At 37.5% G+C, this 9432-nt stretch overlaps 1 protein-coding gene across 1 annotated transcript; it reads right to left on the bottom strand.

Annotated features, from left to right (window-relative positions):
- Positions 1 to 4508: 4508 nt before the first annotated feature.
- On the bottom strand, positions 4509 to 8373 carry GPHB5 (glycoprotein hormone subunit beta 5). The gene is made up of 2 exons (XM_044662008.1): positions 8179 to 8373; positions 4509 to 4697 (listed from the first exon to the last, which is right to left on the bottom strand). The coding sequence occupies exons 1-2, from the start codon at positions 8371 to 8373 to the stop codon at positions 4509 to 4511; spliced, it is 384 nt and encodes a 127-aa protein (XP_044517943.1).
- Positions 8374 to 9432: the final 1059 nt, after the last annotated feature.

The following is a 9432-nucleotide window of genomic DNA, read 5'->3' as shown; positions in this document are numbered from 1 at the left end:
GAAGTTGCTATGGGAAATTTAAGTAGTTAGTTCTGATAATGGGCCCCTGAAAGAACAAATAAGATAGGGGCAGCTGGATGGTTCAGTGGATTGAGAGCCAGGCCTAGAGACAGGAGGTCCTAGGTTCAAGTCCAGCCTCAGACACTTCCTAGCTGTGTGACCCTGGGCAAGTCACTTAAAATTTAAAAAAAAAAAAAAAAAGAACAAATAAGATTAAAATCCTAGAAAGTAGAGACGATTTCTCTGTAGCCCACGAATTATGGTGCTGAGCACCATTTGCATCCTACTTTAATAAGGTGATCTGCAGTTCTTTGGATAACTTGATATAAAACACTTTGCATTATACCGGAATTTTCTAGGTAATTCAAACTATATTCCTCTAAGTGTCAAAATTTAATTTTAATTCTTTCTGAAGGAAATCTTTCTAAATTATATTACACACTTCCCTTCTCTGTTTAACACTGTTCTGAGCCTAAATTAATCTTTTCTTGATGACTTGGGGTTCATTATTGTAAGCATTAACAGTTCTTGGTTTAACTGGAAACAACACTAAATTTGGAATAAGAGGGACCAGATCAAAATCTTATTCTACCACTTGCCACTTGTGGAAGGAACATCAGTTTCCTAATCCATAAAATGAAATGTTTCTAAAGTACTTTTCAAGTATAGATTTTGTGAGTATACTATACTATAATGACCTCAAAGGCTATTGGAACTCATAGGGCATTTGCCCATATATAACATCTCAATTACTGTGAATAATGAATTCCATGAAGTGATCAAATGTATTGAATACGTACTCTTTGGAGTATAATTGCATAAAATATGGTCACTGATTCTAACCTATTCAAAATATACAGTGCAAATTCACATAATTTATTTCACAGGTTTCCTAATTCACACTAAATAAGAGCTAGTTATAAAAGGCTGTCAGTTTGCTGCTTTATTATACACATAATTATATGAGTGAGGGTTGAAGACAGCTCTTGGTTCTGCTATACGTAAAGTGTATAGACTTCATAACAGTTATTTTCTCAGCTATGATTACATGACCTTTAGCAATTAACTTTAACTCTGTACACTTATGTTTCTTTATCTACAAAAATAAATGGACTAGAAAATCTATGGTCTTTATCACCTCCAATACTGTGATTCAATGACTCTTCTTTCTCAGAAATGTTTCAAACTTATTTTCAGGTTTGGGGTGATGTTCCATTGCAAGGAATCTAATTACTGAATAAGTGGGGTCAATCTACTTCGTTTGTGAATTACCTTGATGGCCTTCATGGATTCTAAGCACTCTGAGGGTCAGGACTGATTCTCTACTCTTTAATATATGCCTCCAGTGTTTTGCATGATAAAATATGTATAACCCAGATGGAATTGCTTGCCAGCTCCAGGAGGAGGGAGGGAAGGAAAGGAGGGAAGGAGACAATTTGGATCATATAACTTTGGAAAACTTATGTGGAAATTTGTTACTACATGTAATTGGTGAAAATAAAATATAATAAAAAATAAATTTATATATATATATATAAATCCAAAAACCTTGTAGAAAATTATGCACCTTGTGAGTGCTTAATAGATATTTATGCTATGACTAATGCAGATTCTCTTAACCATGATGGGCTTTGCCTTCTGATTATGGGCTGTTTTAAATATTATAACCTCCTATTGTATGGGTATACTCTATCCTTTTTCTGTCTTCTCTTCATTCAGGGTTATTTTTTGACCTAAAACTCCTATTCTCTTCGATCACTGCCATGCTATTTCCTCTCGCCCATTTCATTTCTTATTTTCTCCTAGTCAACAGGACAATCACTTACTCAGGACACAACCCCACCACCTCTCCAAAGATATATTGGTCATTGGTCTCCCTACCCCATCTTTCTCCCATTCTAATACATGCTCCACTCTGCTGTCAAATTGTCCTTCCTAAGATACAAATGTGTTCATAACACATACACTCTCAATGCAATAAACTCTAGTGGTTCCCTATAATGACCAGGATCAAACATTAAATATTGTTTAGTTTTTAAAGCCCTTTATAACTTGACCCCTTCCTATCTTTCCAGTCTTCTTACACGTTAGTCCTCCCTGGCCTCCTCAAATACTCTGTGAGCCAGTGGTCACCTTGCTGTCCCTCAGAATGCTGCCTCTTCCCCAAGCCTGTAACACGTTCCCTTATCTATGGCTCCTAGCTTCCCTGACTTCCTCCAAGTCTCAGCTTAATTTTCAACTTCTATAAGCAGTTTTCCCTAATATCTCTTAATGCTAGCACCTTCCCTCTGTTTGCATATCTCCAAATCATCTTGTATATATTTTGTTTGCATATGCTTGTTTGCATGTTGTGTCCCCCTTTCCCATAAGAAGATGAGTTCCTTGAGATCAGGAACTACTTTTTTTTTACCTTTCTTAGTACCTCCAGTGCTTGGCCACAATGAGTACAGCAGGTACTTATTAAAGGAGAGGTGACTGACTGACAAATGTTTCCTATAATTTCCACAACTATGTTGGTGTCAAGAGAATTAGAAACAAGCCCTCATCTTATTTATGAAAGAATATGGGGCAGATATGGTCTAGTGGTGATCTGTATTATTGTCAAAGGAGTTACCCATATTAATGAACTCACAAATTTACCAAAATATCAAAGTTGATGCCTAAGAATAAGAAAAAGTGCTACGTTTGTAACAAATAGAAGTAGCTAAATTTGAGGAAATATCACAGCCTTAGTACTCCTTAATGAAACAAAAAGGTGTTTCTATTCTCATTCCTTTCCAAAGGTCCTTGGAAGGAGTGAAAGAGGAGGGACTCCATAGCTTTCTAATGGATAGGAAAGTTATTCAGACACAAAAAAGTCTATATATACTATAATTCTGTTTTTGCTACAAACCTGGGATTTCACTAACATAAAAAACTCCCTTTTATCTATACCTCCTTTGCAATTTATAGTCTGAAAGAGTTTCTTGGGGCACTAAGAGTTTAAGTGACCAAAGGCAGGAAATGAACCCAGGTGTTCTTGGCTCCAAGGATGGTTCTCTATATATTGCACTATACTGTCTCTCACATCTCTTATATAAAATGTTTAAATGACTTAAAACATTATCAGCAATTAAGTAAAAATTAAAATGTGGTACAATTTTGAAAGTACTGCTCACTACAATTTCAAGTTTATTAAGGACTAAAAAATATGGATCTGTGTGTTCTCATTGCATTGAATTTCAAAAGGCAGAGGACAAGCTCTATAAACATCAAAATATATTGTCCTTAGGCAAGTTATTGAAAAGCAGCAAGATAAAATGTAAGCTAACAAATTCCCAAAGTAACTCAGGACAGATATTTGTCATCACTAGGAAAAGGCAGCAGAAAATTGACTGCTTTCAGAGTTGAGAGAGACAGCAAGCTCCCCATATCACAAGCTGTTCCTATGTAACTGGCAATACAGTTTTACATATACACACAAACTTACAGAGTTTAATAAATTAGAATTTAAATTTTAAAAGATGCCTAATAGGGAATAAATCCAGTGACTGAATCAAGGTCACTTTTTGGAGAGCTTCCATTTATACATTTTCTGATGAAGGCCTCAGAAACCCTCTTTGAGTTTCATGAATTTTTATGCCCAAATGAAGACTAGAATCCAAAATTGCATGTTTTTTACAGCTGCATGATGTCAGAGGGACTAATTTGTGGAGGATTTTGCTCACAAAACAATTCACCAAAATCCAATCAACTGATGATTGATTTTAAAGAGTATTATTAAACTTCACTTTTTAAATTCGTCTGATCTCTATGTAGTAGGTAAATAATTGCCCCACATAAGAGTTTTCTTCTCCTAAATGCAACTGGTGGCAAGCATTCCTAGAGTCAGAAAGCAGGTTTAAAGGAGAGGTCACATTCCCTTCCAGCCATTTTTGGAAGCCATTATCTCTGAATCCAATCTTCTTGAAGTCCAGGGATTAAAAAGTATATTAGATTTAATCAGACCCCATCAGATCAGAACTCTTCAAACAACGCCTAGATGGCCATTTGTCATACAGTAGGTATTTTTTTTTTTTTTTTGGTTAGCGGTTGAACTAAATGCCTGCTAAAGTCTCTTCCAAATTTAAAAATTTCGTGATTCTTTCAATTAAACCTTAATATGCCCAATGTATTTTAAGTATTGCAGATTAGAAATTTAAATAGTAGGAGGCTTCAGAGGCTTGGTGTAAATAAATGTCAATTCTGAGATGTATGAACTGAACCAATTATTTTCACAAGGGTATAAATAGAATTTTGACCATTTTCTGTCAATGTATTTATCAAATATAGACTCATTCTTTCCATAGCCTGAAATATCAGTCATCCCTAGGGGGCCAGTCAGTTTTTATCTATGATATGCTCAATTGTATTGAAATAGTTCTGAAATCAAAGGGATGCAAGGAACACGTCTGTAAGTACTGCCTATATAAGTACTCCAGTGATTCTAAAGATTTGACAGCTAGTTTCTTGAGAGCAGCTGTGATATTTCAGACAGATTCACATTCAGTCGTTGCAGTAGAACATGCTCCACAGTCACACCGTATGGCCATGGGGTATGTGTAGAAAGGGTCAATGCCTGGAGCACAGCTGGGCAACTTGACAGTCACCTGTTTGGTCTCATTGTAGGTGCAGACTCGGTGGTGGGCTTCGATGTAGGGAGGATCCAGGATAGGTTTCTGCTCATAAGAAGTGAAAAACAAGGAAGGCATCAGACAACTGAGCCTGGAAAATGTCAGGGTTTTTAGATGGCTTATTCTGATGACTTACGAAGGGCACATGTTTGGTCTTTTAAAAGTCCCAGATTCCAGGAAAGCTTTGATAAAAGAAAACACCCCAAAGATCTAGGGATTGTAAGCCCCCAAATAATCATTCCTCCAACAAATAAAACTACCCATCTGCAGTATTAACCTAAACAAGAAGGCATATTTCAGTTGTTTTTCAGTTGTGTCCAAATCTTTGTGACCCCATTTGGAGTTTTCTTGGCAAAGATACTAGAATGATTTGCCATTTCCTTCTCCAGCTCATTTTATAGATGAAGAACAGAAATAAACAGGGTTAACTGACTGACTCAGGGTCACACAGCAAATTAGTATCTGAGGCTAGATTTGAACTCAAGAAGATGAATTTTTCTGACTCCAGACCTAGTGCTCTAACCACTGTTCTACATAGTTTCCCTAGAAACCAGTTACCTCTACTATATTGTTACAAGAGAGATAGTGTGCTGTGGTAGATAAGAAGTTGACCATGAAGCCAGAAAGACACATGTTCAAGTCCTGTCCCTAACACATATTGGCTGTGTGATCATAAACAAGTCGTTCAACTTTCTGTGCTCTTTTGGCAGCTTTCTAAGACTAAAACTTATAGAGAAAATGCCTGTGTACATTGGTAGCGTTTTCTTAACTATATCAATGAAATCACAGGTTGAGTCCCTATCTCCTTTATTGTTGTATACAAGAAGAAAAAAAAAAGAAAGAAAATCAGGTTGAAATTGTGCCTCCAGATGTGATTAGAAAAGCATTTAACATTAACCTTAGCAAAGACCACTTCCAATAGTAGAATTAGACTCATTTTTCAGGAGGTGTCTTGTACATGCATACTTGAAACTCACAGTTTAATGTGTATAATTGGTTTCACATTCTCATGTCCTGGACACTGTAGTTGCCCATGTCATGAGCAACAGTTATTTGGTGTCAACTTCCAAAAAGCAGATCCAACCCCTCCCACATGTCACTAAAATCTGACCTATCACTATGGCTTTGCCCCCTGAATACAGAGAGTAGTGCTTTTTAGTAACACAAAAATAGCAGAGCTTAGTACTTTCTTAGCAAAAATAATTGGTTAAAATGGAAAAAAAAAAACCCCTGCCAAATAATGTGCTGGGGTAGGTCCTTTGCCAACACTGTTCTGTTCTGCATCACCATCTGCATGTTGGTCTTCCCAGCAGCATATTCATGATGGTGTGTTGGTGATGGCCTCTATCAACCCACTTCCCATAGGTAAGGACCTCCCTTCCTCACATGAAAATGTATGTTATCACTTTCCCCTGATGTGGTTTGTGTTAGTCTTTATTCTAGGTACAAAAATACCTACTTGTGGCTTTGAGTAAAATCCTTGTTTTCCAGTCTATTCTCAGATTTACTTCTAGGAATGGCTATATTCTACTCTATAAATTTTCAAATCATAAAAAACAGGCCTAGATTTTTAATTAATTTTCCCATTAGCAAGTTATCTAAGACCTGAAAATTGGCTACCAAAAAGGGTAAATTTGCTTTCTAATAGGTATAGAACTTGAGTCTCTTGAATGATTGCTCCAAGACCAGGCCTTCCATGCCTAACTATGGCCAAATGAAAGATCCCAAGGGTGAAAGAAGATGGACTGAATTTCCAGAAACAATGACTACATGAAAATGTTCCAGTTCTCACTAGGCACGAAGGACCCCTAGAGTCCTTTACCATTATCTCAAGTTACTTTGGTAATTAATGACTTCCTTGGTATCATTAGTAGGTAAGCTCCTCCTTCTGCCTACATTTTACAAATGGGCTCTCAATCTCCTGAGAAATATGAAATAAAGCTAGTTTGAGAAAGTATTTTAATCTAATTTTTCATGCTGATCCATCAATACCCAGTTCTATTCGTAGAAGTTCAACATTTATTTAATATCAAGGGGTTTTCCCCTAGTTTACTGCACAGAGGGAATATTCTTCTAAATGACATAAATGTCTAAAAATGCACCTGTACTCCTTCCAGATATTCTCTTTTATGTTAAGGAGCATATAATGCTTCCCCAAAAAAGTTCCTAATAGGAGAGTACCACCCCAAGTGTGTCATCAGTGCCAAGCCTGGCAGAATGGCAATTTTCTAAATTCTGTTCTTAAGGACACTAAGAAGTGCCTTCCCATACCCCTCCTAGCCAGCCCTTCCCCCTCCCCCACACACAAAAAAAAAACCCTCCCATCTTTCTTTCTATTACTTAATATTTCATAGGTCTCCTGAAAAAAAAGCAAATAGCCTTGGGAAAGGATCACCACCAGACCTCAGCAATGATTTGTACCTTACTTTAAAGAGATTTTTCAGATCCTTTCTGATAGTAGGCTTTGATTGGGGGGGGGGGGGAGTATGGAAAGGGGAGAGTAAGAGGATATGGCATGCCTAAATGACAGGGGAAAAAGGCACCAGAAGAAAGCCAAAGGATAAAAAACAAAAAGGTTGTGTGTGTCCAAAGACAAACTTCATCAGCTTCACAATTTTGTGTTTTTGCCCTGTTTATAATCTTTTTTTTAAAAACCCTTACCTTCCAGCTCCAAGGCAGAAGAGTGGTAAGGTCTAGGCAATGGGGGTCAAGTGACTTACCCAGGGTCACATGGCTGGGAAGTTTCTGAGGTCAGATTTGAACCTAGGACCTCCCGTCTCTAGGCCTGGCTCTCAATCCACTCAGCTGCCCAGCTGCCCAGCTGCCCAGCTGCCCAGCTGCCCCCTGTTTGTAATCATTTAACTTCATCACCAATAGTGAAGACAAACTGGAGATGTGATTATAAAATAAATGCTAAGATAACCAGTTTTGTTACTAGTTCACTGCATGACTGAGTCATCTCTACCTTGATTTCCTCAGTTGTAGTAGACTAATATCAACTCTTATCACCTCTACACAGTGGCAAAGCCCAAGAAGAGATTCAAAGCACCACCATATTGGAAACTACTAAGTGTGATCATTGTTCTGTTTCTCCTAGGTAATACTTGGTGGATTTCTAAAAATCATAACATAGGAGAGAAAGCATTTACTTCTCATTTCATTTAATCAAAAAGTAAGTAACAACAGAGTGGAAACCAAGGCTTTGACCCAGATTCCTCTAGTCTTCCCCCATAGCATGGTATAATGAGTACAACATTAGGCTCAGACTCAGGAAAGACCTAGGTTCAGATTTTAGCACTGGTACTTAGTGTTACCATGGACAAGTCATTTAACATCTTGGTTTTCTTATTTTCAAAACAAGAATAATCACACATCATACCTACCTGCCAGCATTAATGGGTACATTAAGGGAAATTATGCATTTTGTAAGATAAGCATTTTGTAAACTTTTAAACCATTTCCTGCTTTGGTTATTTTTATTACTATTACTCTTGCTGCCCTAGGCATAATCAGGGAGACAACTCACCTCCCAAGTCTCACAGCGACCCCAGCAGGCATCTGTAGTGATCCGTAACCCCTTACAGCCTGGCTTCTTGGCCAAAAAAGTGAATTCCCTCACAGCACAGCCAACAAACCTTCGGAGGTCCCCTTTGGAGGTGCAAATGCAATGTATCAGGAGGAGGAGGGGCACTGAGCCCAGGAAAAGGTGCCCAAGTTTCATGGTAGCTTTCTAAAGGAAGACAGAAGGAGAAATAGAGGATTAATTAAAAGGTGAAACTGCATCCTTGCTCTATCCGCATGCATTATGAGATTAGTAAGAGTGATATTATCTGAGGGGGCAGCTCAGTGGAGTGATGGAATGTCCTGGGTTCTAATGTGACCTCAGACACAGATGTGTGACCCTGGGTAAGTCACTTAACCCCCACTGCCTAGCCCTTACTTCTCTTCTGCCTTGGAACCAATACACAGTATTAATTCTAAGACAGAAGATAAGGGTTGTTTTTTTTTTTAAAAAGGGAGGGGTGATACACCTGTTAGCAATAGGAGAGGCTGTGTCTGTGCATCTTGGAATGAAAGGTAATTTTGCATGCCTACCATCTCCATTATCTATCCATTAGACAACTTGAGCATGATCCTAGAATTAATTCAATGAAATAATGTATCATCCTACCTTCATGTTACATAGACATCAATCACCTAACGAATGTGCCCAACCATTCCCCTGCAGTGACTCACCTGGATTACGACTTAGAGAGAGGTGTCTATTACATCTTTCAAATAGCTATAAAGGAATGGAAAGCAGACTGGATTTGGAGTTGGAAGGTCTGTGTTCAAATCTCTTTTCTATTATTTAATGTCTTCACAATCTTGTTCAACTTACTAAACCAGATTCCTCATCTGCTAAAAGAGGGAGTTGAACTCTGGACCCTTTTAACTCTAAATCTTATGAATCTTAGGATCAGACTCTCCAAGCATAGTGATTATTATTAATAAGAAGCAAATACATTCAAACAAAATGCTGCATTTATATAGAAATAGATGCACGTCCTTTAAAAAAGAAGTTTCACAGATAGGTTAACTTAATAGAATAGTCACAATATGATATTGCAAATATGACAATTCATACATGTTTATGAAATTCAGCACCTTTCAGTGACTTTTGCTTTAATGTGACTCTTTTGACTTTCTGTGGCCCATTATGCCATTTTGTCACCATTTAATTAACAAAAGCCCCAGTGAAGCAAGTGGTATAAATTTAAAATAGAATAGAAGAAATTTG

This window comes from Gracilinanus agilis, chromosome 2 (assembly GCF_016433145.1).
Source record: "Gracilinanus agilis isolate LMUSP501 chromosome 2, AgileGrace, whole genome shotgun sequence".
Classification (NCBI taxonomy): Eukaryota; Metazoa; Chordata; class Mammalia; order Didelphimorphia; family Didelphidae; genus Gracilinanus; species Gracilinanus agilis.
Note: the sequence above shows the minus strand (reverse complement) of the source record. Positions and strands in the feature narration are given on the sequence as shown.